Raw genomic sequence first — 24,150 nt, 5'->3', positions numbered from 1 at the left:
CTGGCTTTGGCTTAGCCCAGCCTTGGCTGTTGCAGCCATCTTGAGAGTAAACTAGAAGATGGAAAATCTCTGTGTGTGTGTGTGTGTGTGTGTCCCTTACTCTCTTTTTCTCTATAACTCTGCTTTTGAAATAAATATTTTTTTAAAGAAAGCTAAAACTGTAGAGACTGGCACAGTGGCGCAGTAGGTTAATCTGTTGTGGTCAATTGGGGAGCGAACCAGTTGACCTCTCTTTTTCTCTGCCTCTCCTTCTCTCTCTATGTAACTCTGACTTTTTAAGTAAATAAATAAATCTTTTAAAAAATGTATCCTAATGAAATAATTAACAAAAACAACAAGACTGTCTTCAAAAAGATGGTAAATTTTGTTAGAGTTACAGAGAGAGAAAGAGAGAGAGGGAGAGAGAGATCTCTTTCTTCAGCTGGTTCACTCCCCAAGTGGCTCCAACATCTAAAGGTTGGGCAGGCTAAATCCAGGAGCCAGAAGCTAAAAGTGTCTTCCAGGCCTCCCACTTGGGTGGCAGGTGCCCAAACACTTAGGCCATCTTCCGCTTCTTTTCCCAGGCCATTAACAGGGGCCTGGATTGGAAGTCAGCAGCCAAGACATGAACTAGTACCCGCATTGGACCCACTATGCCACAGTGCTGTCCCCTTAAACATAAAATTCTAATTGCCAATAAATATATTTTGAGTAGATTGATTTTATATCCATTCAAGTGAATGGAGTGAGTGATTTAAAGTATGCTTAATGACTTGAAGAATTCACATTAAAAACACTGCAAGAAAATATACCAATATTTTAATTTTGATGTGATAGATTATTTTGTTTTCTTATCTTTACTGTATTCAACACTTTTTAACAGTTATAAATTAACCTTTAAATCAGTTATTTTAAAAGTTAAGAAAATGGAGGAGAGAGGAAGACTTCCTTTTAGTGTGGTATAACCTCTCATTGATCTGTTTTTCCAATATTAGTCACAGTCATGGCTAGTATAACACTTAATTCATCTCTTTCTTTGTGTTATAAACTATCAGGGCATCTTAAAGCCACAGCAGGAATGAAATTCACCTAATCACCACTTCTGAGCTGCAGAATCCTAGTTCTTTTAATATATTTATATTGCAAATATTTTTCTCTTCAATCACTTCACAAGACGTATTGCTTCCTATGAGATTGTCTACTCATTTCCTCAGTATGTGTTTGCATAGCACTGTAACACAAATTGGACAAATGTCAAAAGTGGTTGTTTCTATACCCCAATTATCCTTTTCTTTATATTTATGCATATAGTCTTAAATTCACCGAATATACAAGTTACCTTTTCTAGTATGTAAAAATGGTGAATGATCTGTTTCATGTGATAATTTACATTGTCTAATATTATCAAACTGCTAATTATCATAATTAATATTTTGAATATTTATTATATTTTATAATTTTCCTGTTTTGCCAGTTCCTTGTCTCTCTAACTTTACTGCACCAATGGGAACAGTCCTTTCTCCTGATTATCCAGAAGGGTATGGAAATAATTTAAATTGCATTTGGACTATAATCTCTGATCCTGGGAGCCGAATACACCTTTCTTTCAATGACTTTGATCTGGAGTCCCAGTTTGATTTTCTTGCTGTTAAAGATGGTGACTCTCCAGACTCCCCCATCCTTGGAACTTTTACTGGAGCTGAGGTTCCTTCCCATCTTACAAGTAATAGTCATGTTCTGAGATTGGAGTTTCAAGCTGACCACTCAATGTCGGGACGTGGCTTTAACATCACTTATAACAGTAAGTTTTGTTTTTTTACTCTATTTAACAAATTTCTACAAATTAGAGCTGGAAAAGGATCATGCAAAGCAGTTCTCTTGTTTTACAAATAAGAAAACTTAAGTGAATATAGGCCTGGTTGTGCCAAAGATAGTCATTTAGTGCTTGATTTCCAACCATATTTTTCTCCCTATAGAGTCATTTTTCATTGTTTGTGAGCGGCCTGATATTTAGGAAATGTGCTTTAAATGTCACTATGATATCAGCCAATAGATTAGCTTATTCTAGGAAATGGGTAGCGTAAACTCAAACCTGCAATATGGGATATAATTTACTTGGTTATTTTTATATGCAAATTTAAAAGGAAAATGAATCTTTCCTTCAAGATATTACTAACCAGTAGGACTTTAAACAAATAATAGCTAGAGCTCAGAGTTATAATTCCAAGGTAAAATTTACAAGTCTGCACAAGCATCACAGAGTAGGAAGTCAATAACTGTGGCTCAGTGGACCCCGGGGCTGACTTACCAGAACCACTAGTGTGAGGTTAAAAAGAAACAAAAACAAACTGGTGAACAAAAAATACTTCAGTGATTAATATACAGCTCTGAAATCAAACTATACAACTTCAAATAATGACTTTGCTACCTTTTTAAGTTTCATAAGTGAGCCGCAATGTAAACGTCAGTAAAGGCCCTTTGGTTGTTTAAAGAAGTATATTAGGTGATGCATGTAAATAATCTAGCACAGAGAACACGGTACCTGGTAAATGCTCAATTATTACTAGCTGTTGTCATTTAGCTGATTTTTGACCTGTTGTATTTATCATATTTTTTCTATGTTTGAGGTGTCCTCTTTAAAAAAAAAAAAACTATTTTCCATCAGCTAGGCTCTTCTTTTTTTTGCAGTTTATAGAATTAATATTTTATGTGGAAAAATGCTTAGAGTTATAGTAGAAAGATGAATCACTTAAATGAGCAAAAATCTTACTAGGTTAACACACTTATAAAGGAATGCTTCTGTTTGCAAATGTTTTAACTGAAGCCATAGAATAATAGTGATTTTATTGCTTTCTTTTGAAGCTTTCACACTGTCAGATATTTACCAACCAATTGAGTTAATATTCAAGTGTTACATAACCATAGGATTGTTTTCAGATATTCTTGTTGCCCTTTAAAAAGAATTTCACCAATAGCCTGCTGCCCTTGCCTATTCAGTGCTGAGCTTTGGCAGTTAGTAACAAAAGGCTCCTCTTGTCTTCAAGGTGACGCTAGTGCTGGATACAATCACTAATAAGTTGTTACTGGATAATTGCACATCATTAAAGTTAAATTAGCCGTGATACGTGCAAGAGACACATGCAGTATAAAATAGCTGTTTTATCTGGCAATGCTTAAAAATTTTTACATATATTTATAAAGACAGATACATATATGCATGCATAATTTTCATCTTGTCTTAAATGCATAATACTTTTATTTTTAATGTTTATGATACTTTTCAAGGTATTATATGGATAAACCTATGTTTTTGGTCCCATTTCTACTGTAAATAATTTTATTGATCATATGCAAATTCTTATATTTAATGCTTACTACTGAGATTCTTTTTTAAAATAGTTGGGGCACTACATATTATAGCAAACAGGCTTAATTAAAATTGAGTTTTAAAAATTAGAAGTTAAAATAGGCCTGCGCTGCGGCTCACTAGGCTAATCCTCCGCCTTGTGGCACCGGCACACCAGGTTCTAGTCCCGGTCGGGGCGCCGGATTCTGTCCCAGTTGCCCCTCTTCCAGGCCAGCTCTCTCTGTGGCCAGGGAGTGCAGTGGAGGATGGCCCAAGTGCTTGGGCCCTGCACCCCATGGGAGACCAGGATAAGTACCTGGCTCCTGCCATCAGATCAGCTCAGTGCGCCAGCAGCGGTGGCCATTGGAGGGTGAACCAACAGCAAAGGAAGACCTTTCTCTCTGTCTCTCTCTCTCTCTCACTGTCCACTCTGCCTGTCAAAAAAAAAAAAAAAAAAAGAAGTTAAAACAATGATTAGAAAAAATGTAGCTACAAAACATTTTGTATACTTTAGATTTACCTTAATATCCTTTTGTGTTGTTTAATAAAAATGATGATAGATAATAAAATTATACAATTTATGAACAGCATTAAGATAATTAGTGAGAAAATTTAAAATAACCTTCATGCACTCAATAAGAATAAATATATGAAATCATAAACACTTCATAAAATATAGTTATACATTTACTTTTGTTACTTTTATTTGTATTATTTTAAATTAAAATTTTATAGCACACAATTTGGTCTGCCAGATAGGTAAAGAGAAAATGTGAACGGCTCATATAATCCCTAATCTATGAACAATTCACATAAGCAAAATTATCACACTTCTGATATTTACTGTATCTAAATTAGTTATACAAAGGGAAGAAACAAATTAAAATAAGATACTATACCTGAGTTTAAGAACTGAACTTTCTCCTAAGAAACACGAAACATATAACCTAAGATAAAATCAACTGTTGAGAAAAAATGAAAAGATAAATCAAGTAAAACATTACAGTTTTATTCTCACAATGAGTCTGTGTCTCCATTTGCAACAGAATGAATCACAAAAATAGTTTCCAATGAAATCTGCCATTGGACTGTAGGCAATATACTTTGTATTCATAGTTATTGACATTCTGACCAATGACATTATTTTCCAACTTATACTGGAAATGTTGGAATTGGTTTAGTCTAATAATCTCTAGAAATAACTAGAAACAACTCTAATTTGAAATGTTTTAATCTTAGGTTATAATTTATATTTTAAAAGAGTCACACCTATTCCACATCACAGGCAAACAGATCTGTTTAGAGAAGAGCCTGCAAATTTAAATAAAGTTCTAAAATGCTTTTCTAGAAATAAGTAGAAAAATCTTTAAAATTCACTTTTTTCTCACTTAAAAATAGGCAACGGTCTTCTCACTCATGCTGATGCATTGTGTTTTTCTTTGTTTTTCATTCTAAAGCTTTTGGACATAATGAGTGCCCTGATCCAGGAATACCAATCAATGCACGACGTTTTGGGGACAACTTCCAATTAGGAAGTTCAATTTCAGTTATTTGTGAAGAAGGATTTATTAAAACCCAGGGAACAGAAACAATTACTTGTATTCTTATGGATGGAAAAGTAATGTGGAGTGGACCAATTCCAAGATGTGGAGGTAGGTGCAATAAGGAGTAAAAAATATAACCACTAGAAATAATAACAGGAAATACATTATTGTACCAGGACTGTTGCAATCTTTAGCTTAAAATATTTCTTAGTAAGAAACATTAAACAAATATGTTAAACAAATTACATTTGCAATTTCCCATGTCAGAAGTTGTTTTTAGAAATTTTATATAAGCTCTCTTTTAGTACATTAATAAAGGGGTGCAAGTATAAAATCTCTAGTATACTTCATAGTCATATAACTGTGGTTAATTGAAGTTACAGTTTAAAAAGAGAAATTTTTTAGTTTCCATTTACATGTTTTAGTATTTTAACAATTATGGTATGTGCTTATTTCCCTTTAAAAATTAGTAAGCAATGATTAATTCTACACTTGATCTTAGCCAAAAGGCTGAAAAATGATAATTAATTCTAATAAATAAATGAATTTATGCCACAATATCCATATATTTAAATGATTATTGTAAGCAGAGTTTGCTAAATTTTTCCAATTTTTATTTTCCCAGTGAAATATAGTAAAGAAAGTTTAGGGCCATATGTAATTACATATATATATAATATATTATTTGGAATATATATTTATTTATATATACAAACTCATAAAGTTCTGATTTATGTTGGTAGAGAAAGAATAATTTCTTAATGAAAAACAAAATATATCAGCTATATTTTGTATCAATTCAGAATCAAAGAAGTTATGTGTGTATGTGTATGTGTGTGGGTATGTGTTGCTTTATTTAGCCTTGCCACCATAGAAAATAACATTCCATATTCTAATTCTCTCCTTCCACTCTAGTATCTTAAAGATACACATCTACTTTATTGAAATGATATATATGAACTTATACTAAGAAGTAGATAAACAAGAATTATAAAGCACCCTTGAATAGATCCCTATATAAATAACTACGTGATCATGTTAAAAATAATTTCTTCTCTTTCTTGATTTTTCAGTTTTTCTTACCTGTGCTCAAACTGACAATAGAAACTTGCTTCCTTAATTTCTATCTGATGAATTATGTATGTTTAATATATAGTTTTCCAAAGTATGGCAGACTTGATTGAAATGTAAACATTACTGATAAATTATTGATTGGAAATTTTTATGATTTCTCATGAAGAAGTAATCCCAGACTGCATATAATTGGGTTTTCTTAGAAATTCTTTCAAGTAACACCTCTCTCCTCTCTCAGCTCCTTTTTTTTTTCTCATTTGTAATATCAGAACATATAGCCAGATGACTTTGTTCTTTTGCAGGTCAAATATTATGGGTTTTATAGGAGATGCTGTAACAATAATTGTGATTATGATATTATTTAAAAGCTGTAATGGAGTTGCATAAAAAAGAACTAAAATAGAAAGAGAAAAATGGAAAGTAATGTTCAATTCTGCCATAAGTTACCCTTGGGCCTATTCCTTCTTTTGTTATACATATTTCCAGACTGAGATTGTGCAACCTGTTAGGAAAGCCTACTTTAGTATTTGAAGAACACAAAAGCAATGGGGCAAAAGTTTGTTTCAGCCAGAAGAAATTGCACTTCAATGTGAGACAAATGGAAGGAGAGAAGCATGAGCCTGATGAATCACTAGAGGGTTCCAGAGCATGACATGCTTTGTAAATAATACCATATAGTTTGAAAGCTGTGCTATGACTAGCAGGGGAACCAGCTCAGCTGGGAATTGACATGATTTGTGCCTTCCCTACTCTGGAAGTATTTTCAGTCCCAGTGGACAGACACAGAGATTATCGCTGGGTATTTGTTGGATCTTAGTCATGGAGTAACCCTGACTAAGTTTGGTCTGAGTTCTCATCTTCAAGACAGAAGGATTTCAAGACTTAAAAAAGAAAAAGAAAAAGAAGTGAGCAGAGAAGCAAGATTTGCTTACAAAACATAACAAAAAAACTACACACTAAGAATGAATATGAGGCCAGTGCCGCAGCTCACTAGGCTAATCCTCCGCCTGGGGCGCCAGCACCCTGGGTTCTAGTCCCGGTCGGGGTGCCGGATTCTGTCCCAGATGCTCCTCTTCCAGTACAGCTTTCTGCTGTGGCCCAGGAAGGCAGTGGAGGATGGCCCAAGTGCTTGGGCCCAGTACCCGCAAGGGAGACCAGGAGGAAGCACCGGGCTCCTGACTTCGGATCAGCGCAGCGCTCTGGCCATAGCAGCCATCTGGGGGGCGAACCAAGTGAAAAAGGAAGACCTTTCTCTCTGTCTCTCTCTCTCTCTCTCTCTCTCTCTCTCTCACTAACTCTGCCTGTCAAAAAAAAAAAAAAAGTGAATATGTACAAACTAACAGAAGATGTTGCAATCAACAATGTTCTAGACTGTCCTTTTAAGTATCTTGGAAGCATAGGGGCTGATTTTTGGATGGGGCTTAATTGAATATTCAAAGTAGGCTGAGTTTAGAGTGAGGCTTGAGTGATGCACATTTCCATATCCTTTTTTGGAAATTTTTGAAATATAATACTGGCAGGTGCATGATGGAATTCAGAGTGCTGGCCGTGGTAATTTTATTGTAATACAATGATAATGACATGTTCATGGTGTGGATGCAGCTTGAAGCCATATTGGATATTTGTGAAACAGGGAGGTTAAAGCGGCAGGAGCTGGGGTTGTCTCATGAATCTGGCAAAACTGTCATGGGGAAGGCTTACCTAGCTCCTCTCTGTTATTGCTCCTTCCTTGCCTACATAATTATGTCCTTGCTTGCCAAAGGAAGTCTTGGTCTTAGAGTTGCATGGCGGATAACTACATGTAAATTTAAGAAAAGTTTGGTATGAACAAAGAATTTTATGAATCACTGCTTAATTTGAAAGAACAATTTCTTTTTTAACTTTTATTTAATAAATATAAATTTCCAAAGTACACCTTTTGGATTACAGTGGCTTTTCCCCCCGTAACCTCCCTCCCACCCTCAACCATCCCATCTTCCACTCTCTCTCCCATCCCATTCACATCAAGATTCATTTTCAATTATCTTTGTATACAGAAGATCAATTTAGTATATACTAAATAAAGATTTCAATAGTGTGCACCTACACAGAAACACAAAGTATAAAGTACTGTTTGAGTACTAGTTATACCGTTAATTCACATAGTACAACACATTAAGGACAGAGATCCTACATGGGGAGTAAGTTTGATTTCTTAAAATCTAATTAGGATTCACATTGATTTCCTTTCATTTTGTCTCAAATCCACTTACGTACTAACAAAACAAGTCTGAGACTAGCTGTGCAATGCCTATTATTATTTTTCCTTTTTTTTTTTTTTTATCTTCTCCCTGCCCTCTCTCCCACCATGGTTCCTCAAGCTGCTGCCACAGCCACTCCCATTTTGACAGAAAATTATGATTGGGAACCCTTCCTGCCTGTCTCATATGTTCTATGGGCACTGTGTCTTAACAGAAGCATTTTGCTTATTTTAAATAATTTTAATATTTAATAAGGTGAACAAATTTCATATATTTCATATATGCAGGTTTAGGATCATAGTGATACTTCCCATCCTACCCTCCCTCTCATGCTCATATCCTTCCTTTTCCTTCCTTCCTTATTCTTTCTTTTAATTTCTACAATGAAATACTTTCAGTTTATTTCATAGTCATAAGGTTAACCCTCCACTAAGTGAAGAATTCAAAATAGTAAGAAGAAAAAAAAGGTAAAACACTGTTCCTCAGCAGTAGAGACAAGGGATGTAAACAGTAATCAAATCTCAGAATGTCAGTTTCACTCGTATATATTACTGATTTCAATCTCCATCTTGGCTATTAGACTGTTTAGGTTTCTATGGTCTTCTTAACTCAATTTATGTAGGTTTATGTTTCCAGGAATCTATCTACTTCTAGATTTTCCAATTTGTTGGATTATAACTGTTTGTAGTAATTCCTGTTGATTCTTTTTATTTCTGTTGTATTTGTTGTTACATCTTCTTTTTTCATCTCTCATTTTATTTATTTGGATCTTCTCTCTCTCTCTTTTTAGAATTTTGGTTAGCTGGGCCAATGGTGTATCAATTTGTATTTTTCCCCCAAAACTAGCTCTTCATTTCACTGATCTTTTGTATTTTTGTTTCAATTTTGATTATTTCTTCTCTGATTTTAATTATTTCCTCCTACTATACTTGTGTTTGCTTAGTTGTTATTTTTCTAGTTCCTTGAGATGCATTGACAGATTATTTGTTTGATGTCTTACTAATTTCTCTTTTTTAAAGATTTGTTTATTTATTTGAAAGGTAGAAAGCTACAGAGAGACAGAGGCAGAGAGAGAAAGAGAGAAAGAGAGAGAGAAAGTCCTTCATCCACTGGTTCATTCCAAAAATGGCTGGAATACCAGAACTGGGCCGATCTGGTGCCAGAAGCCACAAGTTTCTTCTAGTTCTCCCATGTGAGCACAAGGGCCCAAGGACCTGGGCCATCATCCATCGCCTTCCAAGGCCGTAACAGAGAGCTGGATCAGAAGTGGAGCAGCCAGGACTTGAACTGGCACCCACATGGGATGCTGGCACTGCAGGCGGCAGCATCAGCCACTAAGCTACAGTGCTGGCCCCTCCAATTTCTTGATGTAGGAACTAATTGCTATAAAATTCACTCTTAATGCTGCATCAGCTGTATTTCACTGCTTTGCTATGTTGTATTATAATCTTCATTTGTTTCCAGGAATTTTCTGATTTCTCTTTTGATTTATTTTATGACCCACTGTTCATTTGAGAGCATGTTCAGTTTCCATGTTTGCATATTTTCTAGATATTCTTAAGTTATTAATTTCCAGCTTAATTCCATTGTGGTCAGAAAAGATAGATGGTAAGATTTTTATTTTTTTGGATTTACTGAAACTTGCTGTATGGCCTAGCTTATGATGTATGCTAGACAAAGTTCCAAGCACTGATGAAAAGAATGTGTGTTCTTCAAATGTGGAACGAAATGTCCTGTTGATATCAGTAAGGTCCATTTGGTCCATAGTATAGATTAGCTCTGTTTTTTTTTTTTATTGATTTTCTGTCTAGTTTATTTGTCGACTGATGACAGAGGGGTGCTTAAGTCCTCCATTACTAATGTATTAGTGTCAATTTCTTCCAAAAGATCAATTAATATTTGTTTTAAATCCTCCCTGGGATTGGGTGCATATAAATTTACTGTAGTCACATTTTTCTGCTTAATTTATCCCTTAATCATTACAGAGTACCCTTCCTTGTCTCTTTTAACACTTTTTGTATAGTTTATTTTGGCTACACCTGTCCTTTTTTGCTTTCCATTAGCATGGAATATCTTTTTACATCCTTTCACTTTCAGTCTTCCTGTATCTTTGTTGGTGAGGTATGTTTCTTGTAGACAGCAAATAGATGGGTCTTATTTTATAATCTATTCAGCCAGTCTGTATTTTTTTTTGTAAAAAAGGTTTATTTGTTTGAAATACAGAGTTACAAAGAGAGAGTGAAAGAGAGAGAGAGAATCTTCAATGCACTGGTTTGCTCCCTAAATCGCTGCAATCGTCAGGGCTAGGCCAGGAAAAACCAGGACACAGGAGCCTCTTACAGGTCTCCTATGTGGATGCAGGGGCCCAAGTTCTTGGGTCAACTCTCCTGTCTACCCAGGAGCATGAACAGGGAGCAGTCAGGTCCCATATGGGATTTTGGCATCACAAGTGGCACTTCTACCCACTACGTCACAATGCTTGCTCCAGTTTATAACACTTATCTGGATAATTTAGGCCATTTACATTCAAGGATATTAATGATTAAGCAATAATTTGATCCTACCATTTTTCCATAAATATTCCTATTGTTTGCTTTGGATTTCCTTTGTATTTTTACTAGGAGATATTTTCTGCCCTCACATTCTTTCATAATTATGACTGTTGCTCTCTGTTTCTTTTTTTAATACTTTATTTATTTGAGATGTAGAGTTACAGACAGTGAGAGGGAAAGACAGAGAGAAAGGTCTTCCTTCCATTGGTTCACTCCCCTTATGGCCGCAACAGCTGGAGCTGCTAATGCTTCAGCCAGGAGCCAGGAGCCTCCTCTGGGTCTCCCACTCGGGTGCAGGGGCCCAGGCACTTGGGCCATCCTCGACTGCCTTCCTGGGCCACAGCAGAGAGCTGGACTGGAAGAGGAGCAGCCAGGACTAGAACTAGTGCCCATATGGAATGCCAGTGCAGCAGGCAGAGAATTAACCCACTGTGCCATGGCGCTGGCCCCTCTCTGTTTCTTTTTTTTTTTTTTTTATACTTTTTTTTTTTTTTTTTTTTTTTTTTTTTGACAGGCAGAGTGGACAGTGAGAGAGAGACAGAGAGAGAAAGGTCTTCCTTTGCCGTTGGTTCACCCTCCAATGGCCGCCGCGGCCGGCGCGCTGCGGCCGGCGCACCGCGCTGATCCGATGGCAGGAGCCAGGAGCCAGGTGCTTTTCCTGGTCTCCCATGGGGTGCAGGGCCCAAGCACCTGGGCCATCCTCCACTGCACTCCCTGGCCACAGCAGAGGGCTGGCCTGGAAGAGGGGCAACCGGGACAGAATCCGGCGCCCCGACCGGGACTAGAACCCGGTGTGCCGGCGCCGCTAGGCGGAGGATTAGCCTAGTGAGCCGCGGCGCCGGCCCCCTCTCTGTTTCTTTATGGTAGGCTGGACAAGTGTGACAAAGTCTTTCAATTTATGTTTGTTTTTAAATGTCTTTATTTCACCTTCATTTATAAATGAGAATTTGCTGGGTATGCTATTCTTGGTTGACAGCTTCTTTCTTTTTGGACTTGAACTATGACTCTCCATTCTCTCCTAGTCTTTAGGGTTTCTGATGAGAAATCAGCTGTTAGTCTAATTGAGAAATCTCTGGAGGTATTCTGGCATTTCCCTCATGCACATTTTAGATTCTTTTCTTTATGTTTGACTGTTGAAAGCTTGACCATAATATGTCATAGTAAAGATATTTTGTAATTTTGTCTATTAGGAGTCTTATGTGCTTCCTGTACTTGGGTGTTCCATTCTTTCTCCAAATTAGAGTTTTCTGTTATTATTTCACTGAATAGGCTTTTTAATCCATTCTGTCTTTACATGTCTTCTGGAAATCCTAAGACATGTATGTTTGGTCATTTCATAGTATCCCATAAATCTCCAACACTATTTGGAGTTTTTCTATTTTATTCTTTTATTTGTCTTTTTACAGGAATTTGTCTTCTATCTCAGATATTCTTTCTTTTGCCTTGCTTCACCAAACCTGTTGCTAAGTCTTTCCACTGTATTTTCAATTTGACAGGTTCAAGTCTTCATTTCTGATATTTCAGTTTGATTTCAATATCTATTTCTCCTGGAAAACTTTTTCACCCATGTTATGTATGGATTTCTTTATCTCATTTTGTTTCTGTGTTTCTGAGTAATCTTATGATCATTCTTGTGAATTCATTTTCAGCCATTTTATCAAGCTCTTGTTTTTCACATTCTGGTATTGAAGTGTTACGTTCATTTTGATGAGTCATGTTGTATTACTTGTTGTTTCTGGTATTTCTGCATTTCTTTAGGCATTTGCTTTGCCTCTATGACTTAGTGGAGTGTCTGCTCCTTCAGTGGATATCCAGAGTTGTGTGCTAAGTGGGGCCACAGAGCTCTGATCCGTGCTCAAGAATGGGGTGAGAATCCAGGCTGACACCTAAGTTGGGCATGGTGGATCTCCTCTGTTGAAAGCAGGGAAGAAGGTATAGTTATGCCGGTTGGTGTAGTCACAACCTTTCCTCCTCTCTTCCAAGATGATCAATGTCTGGGGTTAGCCCACGGTGGGCACATCCCCCACCCATCCAGGTGCATGCACCGCACAAAGAATCTGTGCGGTCCTCAATGGGAGCACAGAACCTTCTGCAATGACCCACCCCAGGCAGTCAGGGAGCTCTGAGCCTGTGAAACCAGACCCAGTGATTGCACAAAGACCCAGATATACCCCATGCCCTATTGTACAGTCAAAGAATTCCCACAGTTATAGCCTGCAAGGCTCCCACAGTCACAGGGTGCAGGGGCTCCACTCTCAGCCCTGCAAGCCTTCTCCATCTACAGAAACAGCAAATATGTTCCCAGAGCCAGCTGCTTGTGGGTGCTCTGCTTTGGAAATTTGAGCCCCAGACCTGTTACAGAATGAGGAGAGGGGAGCACCTCACAGTCCTAAGTGTGTGTCCAGCCTCTGCCAACTCTCCAAGCCAGACTCAAAGTCAGTGAGGAATTCATATCATTCCCTCTGGTAAAATCCCCTGGTGGTGAGTGAGCAAGAGCCACTGCAGCCTCTACTGTCATCAAGATGGTGCCTTCTAACTGGTTGCCAGTTTTTTGGGGCATGGGTGGAAAGAATCATGCTTTTCCTTTACTGGCTTAGGTGGATATCCTGCCCCCTAATATAGCTCCAGGCCAGACTCAAAGTCAGTTGGTCTGCAAGGTTCTCCCAAGCAATATCACCAATGCCATGGGCTGTCGCAGCCTGCCCTCATCTCGCTATCAGAAGCTGGCATCTCCTCCAGCCCCCAGCTGTGAGAGTCTTGGGTGGTGTCCCCACTTGCTGCTGTATGTCCATACTTTCCATGCTGCTCCAGAGTCCCTCTTCTTTCTGTAGAATTTTCAGTGCAACCTTCTCTCCAACTCTTTCCTGGAAATTCACTTCCTTTGTTTTTCTTCTGCTATGTTCCCTGTTCAAAATCAGCACATCTTTTCCCTATGAAGCCATCCTGGAATCTCTTTGCTTGTTATTTGTTACAGTTCATCTTCTGGGGTATTGCCACCATCTCTAACATATCCTTAACTTTTAGCCTTTAAACTTTTTTTTATTTCTTATGTGCTAAATGTATAGAAGAAATTTCCAAATGTACATGTTTATATGGCTGATCAATACAACCAACTTTGTATTTTCTCTTTACACAGAACATGTCCAGTGCACTGTTAAAATTATTTTTACCTATGGATAGCTCTGTGTTAAAATTGGAATTAGGAAGTTACTTATTTTAATCAGAACTCATAGAAAAGGGAAGTCAGCATAAATTTTTTTGGTTGGAAAAACTTTGGGTGTCAATCCACTTCAAGTTTGTCACCATCTCTGCTCCCAAACTTCTTTCTAAACATAATTCTTTCTAAATTATTCCTAAACATAATTGATTAGGCATATTGGTAAATCAGTGATCCACCCAGATCAACTATTCCTCAACTCTAAACCAGTGAAAATATTTACAAAAGATGAAAGTAAACTATGCTAGTCCTTGAATGAAGATTGTCACACCAAAGGGGGACATGATGTCACAATGTATTAGAGTTCTGTGATACAACTACGAATGTAAATTCATTTCAGATCTCTTAAATATAACTGTTGAGCAGAAATGGGATATACATTTAATGTACTATCCTAAAGTTCAACATTGGTGCCTTAAGCAAAGATAGATTCAGGCTTTCTGGAAATTTAAACCTTTCTCTCAAGAATGGGTTGATCCAGTGTCATCATTAGGAAAAATTAGTAGCTGTCTTTAAACATCCCACTTTCAGTCCCACTAAGGAAAAACAAAATACATTAATTGGCATCATCATTGGAATTCCTTCTCTCTGTACTCTGATCCTGCCTTTTTTTTTTTTTTTTTTTTCTTAGTACTACCAGAGTTCTATCTCAGGTTCCCTAGGGGCATTGCAGGCTAATCTGATCACATACCTCAAAGTTCCCAGTGCCACCCAAAGTACTAGGAAATTTGGAAAACATGGCAAAATGCATAATAAAATTGAATTTAGATTTTATTTATTCATTTAAGTTTGTGCCTTTGTATCTTCAGAAATAAGTAAGATTTGACAGTTATCCACTGAATTATTTTTCTTAAGGGTTCAGTGGGCCACCAGATAAACTTTACTATACCAAGTACAACAAACTGAGTTATTCCTGCTCCTCAATAATAGATGGCAGTATTGAAGAATCTCAACCTAAAGATAGTACCTAAGGCCCAATGCAGTTGGTTAGGAATCATAACCTTAAGTGCTTATAGGAGCAAGGAAGGAAGTGAAAATTAACTGAGTGGGCTAAAAAAAAAAATGCTCACCCTCATAAGAGTGTTCTCCCACTTACAGAGACTTGGTTGCAGATAAGTGTTTATCTGCTTAACAATAACATAACAATAATAATCAATATAGCAGGATGTGACTGACAATAGTATTTTCATCAACCCATTAGTCCCATCATGGACATTAGAAAATGACATCTTTTTAGAAAGAAACAGCTTGAACTAGTGACTCCCAAGACTACTTTAATTGAAAAATGCAAAGAAACAACAAATCCTGGGCCAATGAAGTTTAGAAGACATGAATGGCCACCAGCCTGCCTCCCTCCTGTGAAAGCACTTCAGTATCTACAGAAATTGGATGTCCTTTGGATACACATAAGAACCATTTTAAGAGTAGTTATTTAATGAAGAAGTTTCTGGAGTTCCTCTTTTTTGTGTGTGAAATTATCTAACATTACTTCAGTCTAATTCTTTAGCAACTAGAATCTATCTGGAAACTCATGCCTTGAATTGCACATTTTCCCTCAAACTGAATTGTTAACCTCAGAGTACCCTCTGTACTGCCTTTTTTTTTTTTTTTTGCTTTATATGGATATCTTGTTCATGTCTTGTTACTTTTTTGCATTTGGTGCTACAGTTTTGCTAATAATTTAGCTTCTACTGAGGCTTAATGGTCTATGTTGATTTGATTTAAGCATAATCAGGAACTACCCCAAACTTATTTAGGAATAATTGATAAATAATAGTGATTTTTACTCTTATTTTCTTTGGGTTTGGTTGCAAAAGTTTTGTATAATGAAACAGAAGAAAAATTCTCACATCTTCCTAAGCCATTCCTTCTCCAATCCCTCATTCAAGATAGCTATTAGATGTAGAAGTAATCATCAATATCATTGGCCTCCTCCTCCTCATCATCATGTCTCTTCTTCTCCCACATGCTCATATACACGGGCTCTCATCTTCCACAGGCTATACTTCTCTCCCTTTCATGGTTCATATCTTTGCTCACATGTGTTTAACCCTCCGCTCCACAAATAACTCTCAAATTTACACAAGGCTCATTCTACTGTATTCTGTCCTCAGGATCCCCAGAATCAGTTGGCTCATTGCATCTTTATGATTTTCAGTTCGTGTTTTGACTCCTTGGAAGATTTATGAAGACTATTATTAATCTTCTTTTCATTACTTTAACTAAAATATCCTGGAGGAACTTCTTTAGTACCTAAAAGGCTTCTTTCACTTTACAGTTTGGAAGTTACATTTCAGGATCTGGTGGCTGCATAGTTCAATGTCAGTGGAGACTGATCATGGATGGTGCAGAGGTGGGATCATATATTGAGCTATGAAGGAGCATGAAAGAGTCTAGGCCCAACTAGAACCCAAAATATCAAGCATCTCACAAGAATTTCTCTTTAAGTCCCTGCCTCTATGACTCATGCCTTCTTACATGGGCATGTACTTTAATGTGATTGCAATGTAATACATGTACTGGACTGCTTTGCCCAGAAAGAGGCTTACATTTAGCAAAATACATTGAGAGAGTCACTTCCTAGTGGTCCTACCTCTCATATATCATCATTAGGTCATCTCTGCCCTTAATCAATGAGTCATTATCATGAAGATGTCAGAGTTTAAACAGCTGCATGAGTTTTGGGGAGACAACTCCTGCTGTACCCATAGCAAAGGCATTTTCTACCTCATTTAAGAAATTATACATTGATTTTAAAAAATGGAAGAGAGTGATAAAGTTTTTGATATCTTTTCAAGCTACTCTCTGGGATGTTTTTCTACTTTATAAATACTCACTTCTGTGTCCGCTAGTAATAAACCAGCCAATGCATCCCAAAAGAACTTAAAAGAGATACTGTGCTATGAGAATTAGGTTAAAACAAGAAAGTTCTCTTCCAGAGTTTCAAGCTGTGAGAACTAAGTCATCTGGAGTTTTCTGCTGTTACAAGCAAGACAGCTGGACATAATTTAATTTTTCTAACTGTATTGCAACCACAGAGGAAATGGTTCCTGAATTTTAAGATTTATTATTTTTGATGTCATTTTTTTGGAAAAGGCATGCTACTGAAATATACTCAGGTAGACAGAAAAATGCAAAGTGTTAGATTAAAATATAGTCATTATTTTGTTATAAAATATTAAATATAAAATCATTTTCATATTTGTTTAAAATCCTATTTCTCAGTAGTTTAAAATTTAAAATTATTTAACTCTTTATGAGAAACATAAGTTAGAAAAATATATAAATGATATATTTTATTAGATACACTTCTTGGGCTCATTTTTTTCCCTTCCTGGTTTCTCACAGGGTCTCTGAGTGAACATCCCAGAACTAGGATTTTAGTCAATTCGTCTATAAGTTTCACTCATCCTATTGCTGAGTTTTCATCCAATATTATGTAACATTCACGTGCTTATGTCACTCAAATTTACCTACCTAGTTCTTTATCCTGAAGTCCAGACTCATATATTTAACTGCTACTCAACATTTTCACTTAGATGTTTAACATGCATCTCCAACTTAACCTGTCCAAAAATGGTGCTCATCACTGTTCCCTCACCATCACTGCACGCTTACTACTGTCACAGACTTTCTCCATCATTATAATGGCAATGGCATTATCTCAGTAATGCAGGTCAAAACTCTTTCAGTCATTCCTGATTCCTTTCTTTCGATCACAACCATACAAAATTGTCAGAAAAACTTGCTAATTCTACTTTATAAATATTATATTCAAAATTCAACTACTTCTTTTTACTTCCAGCTCTGACACTGTGGCTCTAGAAGTCAGTATCCCTGGCCTCAATTACTGTCATGGTTCCCTAAATGGTCTTCCTATTTCTGCCCCCATTCCTTTATTCCTATTCTCAACTTCACTGTTGAGAACCCTTGCCTTTCCCTCACAAATTGCTACAGGTAGTTGGATTTGTAGTTTAAGCGTAGGAATGGCTTGTTGTTAATTTCATTTGTGCTCACTCACTAGTCCTCTCAATAATCTCTGTGTCTCAAAAGGCTCTGATGACATCATCCACTTCTCTCTTCACTTTTACCTAGCTCTCTGTCCCCCATGCCTGTTATAATATAGTCAGTAAAGCACCCCTTGGTCCAAAGCAATCTCCCCAACAAAAATAAAAATGGGATACTGGCCTTCTTACATGGTCATGTTCTTTAATGTGATTACAGTATAATACATGCCCTGGACTGCTTTGCCCATAAAGAGGCTTACATTTAGCAAATTACATGGGAAGAGTCACATGAATGCTGCTGCTCTAAGCTGATGATTTAATTAAGATGTTGAGTTAAGACTGAGTGAAAGAAGCTGCATCTTTCTTGTGGAGACTCAATAATCTTGGACATTGTTCTCTTTGTAAGCTTCTTGACAAGAAAAGCAATAGGAGTGAATGTGTAGAAGAATAAGGTATAGAGCCTAACTTTCAAGCTGCTTTGGAATTGGCTATTTAGATTTCCAACTAAGGAGAAAAAAAATTTATCAACATTCCTCTCCATAGAAAATTGAAATCCAGAGGCTGGTGCTATTGTATAGAGGGTAAAGCCTCTGCCAGAAGTGCCAACATCCCATGTGAGTGCTGGTTCAGATTGTGGCTACCCCATTTCTGATCCAGCTCCCTACTAATGTGCCTGGGAAAGCAGCAGAAGATAGCCCAAGTGTTTGGGCCCCCTGTACCCACATGGGATATCTGGAAGAAGCTCCTGGTTCCTGCCTTTGGATTGGCCAAGCTCCAGCCATTGCAGTCATTTGGGGAGTTAACCAGCAGGTGATTCTCTTTCTCTCTCTCTCTCTCTCTCTCTGTGTGTGTGTGTGTGTGTAACTCTTTCAATAAAATAAATAAATCTTAAGGAGAAGAAAGAAAATCTTTAAAAGAAACAAAAAAATTGATGTCCAAAGACCCTCTTAGAGCTTATTAAGTAGGACCTAACTAAATCTTCTGTCTCGGTCATAATCTCAGACATTTTACTCCCAATTTTTATAGGCAGTAAAAGAGAAGTAAAAGAGATTAATCCATCTATCTGTCTATCATAGTTGTAGTCATAAGTTGTTTATCTCACTAAAGTAAGAGGATTCTAGTCATCTTATTTTCAAGCCAAATTCAGGGAAAGGGATCCAAGAGACTGCCTTGTAGAGAATGACAACACCTGTGTGAAAGAGGGACTAGAATCCCCAGGTGGATATTTGCTTAAACATTGGAATTGCTGAGCTGCCCTTTATGCCTGTTGAACAAGAGAAAAGAAAATGCTGAAAACCTGGAAAATGTTGGAGAGAGATCTTAATTTAAACTGTCTAATGAGTTAATGATATGAATTTCTTATGAATCAAATGAATACCAAAGAAGGTGCCTGTGCTTGGCCATCAGCTAAAGAAAATACAATAAGAAGAGAAAATATTGTCAGGAGTAGAAAAAGAGGTAACTGGAAAAGGTTGAGATTCTCTATATTATGGAATCCACCCCTCCCCTCTCTTGTCCTTTCAAGACAACTCACTTACACTTTCCATAAGAGAGCAAATATTCTCAATATTTAAAAAAAATGGGAGGGCACCATTGACTGGTTATGGTTAGGGAAGGAGATGTGACATAGATATTACATAGAGAGGACTCTGACAGCATAATCTAACTCATCAAAAAGGTGAGCCATAACTCACTAAAAGGAAAGACTTCAAAGGAAAAGGGAGGGAGTAAGATGTGAATGAAGAGACAGCACATTCCCCACTCCAAGTGCTAAGTGAATGGAAAAGTGAATCAGCAAGTTCTGACCTTCCTTCTACACTCATCCTCACCCTCTGAGTCTTTCTGGCCACTACTCACGGAAACATCTCGGGTGAGTGGATGGAGAGAATGAGGACAGAGTTTTAAATTGAATTGTACCAAGTCTTTTTTTTTTTTTTAGATGTATTTATTTATTTGAAAGTCAGAGTTACACACAGAGAGGAGAGGCAGAGAGAGAGAGAGAGAGAGAGAGAGAGAGAGAGGTCTTCCATCCACTGCTTCACTCCCTAATTGGCTGCAATGGCCGGAACTGCTCTGATCCAAAGCCAGGAACCAGGAGCCAGGAGCTTCCTCCAGGTCTCCCACGCCAGTCCAGGGGCCCAAGGACTTGAGTCATTGTCTACTGCTTTCCTAGGCCATAGCAGAGAACTGGATTAGAAGTGGAGCAACAAGTCTGGCCTCAACAAGTCTTTTTAATACTCAATGTGATAATGTGATCCAATATAGGTGCCGGTTCTAATCCCTGCTGCTCCTCTTCCAATCCAGCTCTCTGCTGTGGCCCAGGAAAGCAGAAAAAGATAGCCCAAGTCCTTGGGCCCTGCGCCCACATGGGAAACCCAGAAAAATCTCCTGGCTCCTGGCTTCGGATCATCGGCGCAGCTCTGGCCCTTGTGGCCATTGGGGAGTGAACCTGCAGATGGAAGACCTCTCTCTCTCTGTAACTCTGTCTTTCAAATAAATAAATAAATCTTAAAAAAAAAAAAAAAAAGAAAGAAATGAAAGAGAAAGAAAAAGAACCCATGGGGCTGGTACCGTGGTGTAGGGGGTAAAGCTGCTGCTTGCAGTGTAGGCATTCCATATGGGGGCTGATTTGAGTCCCAGCTGTTCCACTTCTGGTCCAGCTCTCTGCTATGGCCTGGGAAAGCAATGGAAGATGGCCCAAGTCCTTGGGCCCCTGCACCCACATGGGAGAACCTGAAGAAACTCCTGGCTCCTGGCTTTGTTTTGGCGCTGCTCTGGCCCTTGTGGCCATCTGGGGATAGAACCAGCAGTTGGAAGACTCTCTCTCTCTCTCTCTCTCTCTCTCTCTCTCTGCCTCTCCTTCTCTCTCTGTGTATCTCTGACTTTCAAGTAAATCAATAAATCTTTAAAAGAAATAACAACACAAAACCTGTCTTCTGTTTTTGCTCCACCAATTTCAGAAAGTTGCATAAAATGCTTGCTCAAGCACAAACTTCCTTGTCCTCACCGGAGAACTCCCTGGATTACTCTGGCTTATGTTCCTGCCTACTCCCTAATGGGATATCTGAGATAATTCTTTGAGTGACAGAAGTACCTGGAGATCAGTTTGGAGGCAAGACTGAACTTGCATGCCTGATGAACTGTCCCTTCGAGGATAAAGAATTTTCTCTTGCATCTCAGTTAGCCTTAGAGGAAAGGAAACTTCTCATTCACAGACATTCCTTTCTCTTTGGAGAAAGTTCTTTTGGAGGAGCAATTAGAGTAACAATCCGATGCATAGATCCCAATTGATTTGTGATTTTAAGAGAATGTGTTCACACATCTGTAAATATCCACACCTTAAAAAAACTCCTATTTTAGCTGTTTAATTAAATCATATTAAATTACAGGTCTCCTGTAGTATCACCACTGTGGGAATTAATTTAACAGACATCTGTAGGTTTTGGCCTCTAATTTACTTGGACAGGGCATGGGAGAGGGGAAGAGGAGTTTCTAGGAGTGGAAGGAGGTACAGAGCAGCCACTCCTATTTCTCTATAATACTGGCCTTTGAATTTCTGTGTCTGTCTTCCTCTTTTATCATATATAACCCAGACTTCTTGCCCATAATTTTCTTTTTTTTATTTATTTGACAGGTAGAGTTATAGACAGTGAGAGAGAGAGAGACAGAAAGGTCTTCCTTCCGTTGGTTCACTCCCCAAATGGCCGTTAAGGCTGGCACTGCGCCAACCTGAAGCCAAGAGCCAGGTGCTCCTCCTGGTCTCACATGTGGGTGCAGGGGCCCAAGCACTTGGGCCAACCTCCACTGCTCTCCTGGGGCCCATAATTTTCCTTGAAATGTCAACCACAATAATATTACTTAGAGTGAAAGGCAAAATGAGAACTTTGCTTTCAAGTAAAACGATCTATGGATTTGTGAAAATGCCACTGAAAAAGTGTTCTCTGTGGGATAGAAAAGGAGGACAAACCTTATCAGGAATTAAAAAGAGGAAAGTTCACATTCACAGAAATTCCAGGAATGTGATTCTTTGTTGTCTGAAATTACAGCTGAACAGACTCAATGATATAATAGAATTCCATACATCCTATGTGCAAATTGGAGGTAGAGTTAACCTGTTCGCTAGGGATTTTTATCATATATGACCTCAAATGGTTATTCCAAGGGCAGGGGTGAAGAATTGGAGTGTGGGGTTTTTATCAGGGGAAAGAATTAGGGGAAAAATGTTTTTTTGTCCAATTAAACCTTAAAGAATGTGGGATATGACAATTCCTTTAAAAGGATAAGAAGTCAGCACCTTTCATGAGAGTTCTTGCTCAAGGTGTTTCCCTTTGGAGTTTCTTTTATTGTCTTTACCAATTGGACCAGGACCCTAGGCTTAGTAAAACCCATCTTACAGAATCTTTTGTTAACAATTTGGAGAGACACAGTGTGCCAGGGCTAGAGAAAGCTGGTGATTACTTACTACACCTAAGCATGTTAAAGAGAAAGAAAAAGAAAAAGAAAAAGGACAGGAAAGAAAGGAAGTCTCCTTGTTTGATAATCCTTGTGGTGCCATCTAGACTTTCAGGCATATCTCCACAGAAAGATTGTGTATCAGTCCAGATGCTAAAATGCTTCCTGTTTGATTAAGTTATTGCCAAGCTCCTGTGCTCAAAACCCAACTTCCTGGCCCCCAGCTCTCTTCTGAGTACTTAAATGCCACTTCTCAGATGGCAAATTATCTCCTGCTGTGAAGTACCAGTATTCCTTAGTGTGTTTATTCCAGAGAATTTCATCTGAATAAAACCTGAAGCACTTCTGACTTTTTCAGAGAACTCTTAAAGCACACTGGTGTTTTGAGTTTGTCTTTTCTACTTAAAGTCACACAGAACTGAGGCAGCACTCCAATTCAAGTTATTTTTAAAACATCTAAAAGCCTTTTAAAACAACTGAATAAATATATAAATTATGCTTTATATTTTATATGCTCTCTTTTCATTTAATGCAAAAAGGGTGAGCTACAATTTCTGTTTCACTAACATATACCAATCATCTCCTTATGTCAGAAATCTGAGATTATCCAGGGGACACATCCTATTAGATTTTTCCCTCTGTGTTTTGTGAGATTAAAGGATCAAATAAATGACCTGAAGGTCTTCTAGACCTTGCTGATTTCTGGGTCCCACCTTAAAACTACTTGAAGCGTGTTCTGGGAATCTGATTTTTAAGAAGTTTCCTAACAGCCATTAATATTTGAAAATATTCCCAGGCACTAATCAGTGCAGAAAACCAAAAGATCCCCATAACTGCCCCTTCTTTCCTCCACCAACTAACTCTAAGTTTCAGCAACAAAGAACTACATTTGATTTTTCCCCATTTACGTTAGTATTTTTCACTTCCTGTCTCTGCTTATTCTTTCCTCTCTTTTAGCAACATCTCTTTCAGAGACTCTTTTCTGACATCTCTGAAGTATTACCAATTTCTCCTTTCTACTTCTAGACTCTTTACTCAGTTCAAGCACTTACATTTCTTGTTGGCTGTATCCATCTATCTTGTGGAAATTGTGTGTCTCCCAATGGCAGATAAAATGTCATCTAGACCTTTTAAAAATATTCCAGCAGTCATTTCAGTATGTTATTTTTTACAAAACTTTACTCATTTGAGAGAGAGAGAGAAGGAAGGCAGGAAGGAAAGAGGGAAGGGAGGGAGGGAGGGAGGGAGGAAGGGAGAAAATGAAATTTCATCTCCACAAATGCCCACAGCATATTAGTAGGAAGTAGGAAGCTGCAACTAGGGGCAGAGCCAAGTAACTAAAATAGGCACACAGGCCAAATACTCACCTTAGTTCAGTATTTTATATGCATGATTGGACTTTACAAGTTCATAGATAATTGGAATTAAAAGGTAACAAGGAGCATGCATCATAGTGTAGTACAGTGGGTTAAGTTACAGCTTGGAACGCCCACATCCCATGTCAGAGTGACTGTTCTAGTTCTGGCTATTCCACTTCTGATCTAGCTTCTTGCTAAAGTATCCTGGGAGACACAGATGCTGGCTGTCTGGAAGACAGCCTGCCCTAGCTATGGCTGTTATAGGCATTTGGGGAGTAAATTAGCAGATGGAAGGTTCTCACTTTCTCCCTGTGTCACTCTACTTTTCATGTGGATGAAAATAAACAAATATCTTTTCAAGTAATGCAAATTTTCTATGAA

General features: G+C 37.8%; 1 protein-coding gene across 3 annotated transcripts in view; it reads left to right on the top strand.

Moving 5' to 3' along the window:
• CSMD3 (CUB and Sushi multiple domains 3) overlaps positions 1-24,150 on the top strand; it is a 1,281,859-nt gene that overhangs the window by 814,363 nt on the left and 443,346 nt on the right. For all 3 annotated transcript variants that reach the window (XM_051844770.3, XM_051844772.3, XM_051844771.3), the window contains 2 exons: positions 1,454-1,780; positions 4,783-4,977. In XM_051844770.3, the coding sequence (XP_051700730.2) occupies positions 1,454-1,780; positions 4,783-4,977 (522 nt within the window). The remainder of the gene's footprint in view (positions 1-1,453; positions 1,781-4,782; positions 4,978-24,150) is intronic.

The sequence above is a fragment of the Oryctolagus cuniculus genome, chromosome 6 (assembly GCF_051225735.1).
Source record: "Oryctolagus cuniculus isolate XC-2025 breed Fujian yellow rabbit chromosome 6, ASM5122573v1, whole genome shotgun sequence".
Classification (NCBI taxonomy): domain Eukaryota; kingdom Metazoa; phylum Chordata; class Mammalia; order Lagomorpha; family Leporidae; genus Oryctolagus; species Oryctolagus cuniculus.
The sequence above is the reverse complement of the archived record's forward strand: the minus strand, read 5'-3'. Positions and strand labels throughout refer to the sequence as shown.